General features: G+C 37.3%; 1 protein-coding gene across 1 annotated transcript in view; it reads right to left on the minus strand.

Annotated features, from left to right (window-relative positions):
• The window catches only part of LOC106881777 (ubiquitin carboxyl-terminal hydrolase 20), a 71563-nt gene that overhangs the window by 49478 nt on the left and 20715 nt on the right, over nt 1–1370 (minus strand). Inside the window, exon 4 of the mRNA XM_052977178.1 lies at nt 807–926. Within this exon, the coding sequence (XP_052833138.1) occupies nt 807–926 (120 nt within the window). The remainder of the gene's footprint in view (nt 1–806; nt 927–1370) is intronic.

Below are 1370 nucleotides of genomic sequence, written 5' to 3' on the forward strand. Positions count from 1 at the left end.
TTATTTTTCCATATATTATTTTTGAAAACCAACGAATAATCAAGAACGACTTAAGTCAAGGTATGCCTGAAATATATATATATATATATATATATATATATATATATATTGTGTGTGTGCATTACTGACACCCTGCTTTGACATTGTATGCTAATTGTAAGCAAATGTCATTGTCATGAAAACAGCGTCTTTTGTTTCCAATCACAGGGAAATATTACCTCTTGCTGGAGGTTCAACAACAGGAAGGGCCTCTGGCCATAGAAAATCTATCGCAAGAAAAAATTCCATCTAACCTAAGCAAGCATAGAAAAGTGAATGTTAAAATAATGAGGAGGAAGAGAAGGATGGGTGATACCTGAAACCAACAACCATTTGAGCAAATGTTGCAACTACAGAGAGTTGATTAGACTGACCGAAGGCAGAAATTCAAATCTAATCAACAGCACTGTTATGTCTTAACTCTTATGTAGCCTGGTCTAACCAGCTGTAAAGAGGCATCAGACAATCAACCAAAAAGACAATAGTTCACAATAAGACATTCTCGCTACTCTGTGACAGGAGCCAAGACAATTCTTGAACAGCCCAGTCTACCCAACTGTTAACAGGTACCAAATAACCATCTAAGCAGTGAAGGGTTCTAATCCTGTCACTAGTGCTATATCGGTAGAGTTCTTAGCGCTGGGTGTTGCAATTTGATCCATAATAGGGATGAGAGAGAAAGAGAGAGTGGCAGGCATGACAAATCAATTATGTTGAATGTACGACAAAGGAAAGAAAGAAAAAAACAACAAAACAATGGATCTTACCACTGCATGATATCCACTATGATCACTGGATGATTCCCCACATCCAATATAGTTGCAGTTGCCAACGAGACACAACCAAAGATTGGGAGGCTGTGCGTGACAGGTGTGACATTCTTGTGCCTGAAAGAAAAAGAAAACATAGAAATAGGAATAATAATAATAATAATAATGATTTCAAATTTTGGCATAAAGCCAACAAGTTCAGGGGAGGGGTTAAGTTGATTATATCGACCCTAGTGCTCAAATGGTACTTATTTTATTGACCCCAAAGGGATGAAAGGCAAAGTCGACCTCAGCAAAATTTGAACTCAGAACGTAAAGACAGACAAAATGCTGCTGAGCATTTTGCCCAGCATGCTAATGATTCTGCCAATGCATCACCTTCATGTGCAGGTAACCAAGGTAACAAAACTGCATGAACATTACATAGAATATGGACAGGAAGTGAACAGTGAATAAGTTGTTAAAAAAATAAAAACAGGGGTGGCGGGGGCATCAGGAAGATAAACACTAGTTTTTTTATTTACATTTTTTCTAACCTTTCAGCTTTGAAAATTTGAAAGT

The sequence above is a fragment of the Octopus bimaculoides genome, chromosome 27 (assembly GCF_001194135.2).
Source record: "Octopus bimaculoides isolate UCB-OBI-ISO-001 chromosome 27, ASM119413v2, whole genome shotgun sequence".
NCBI lineage: Eukaryota > Metazoa > Mollusca > Cephalopoda > Octopoda > Octopodidae > Octopus > Octopus bimaculoides.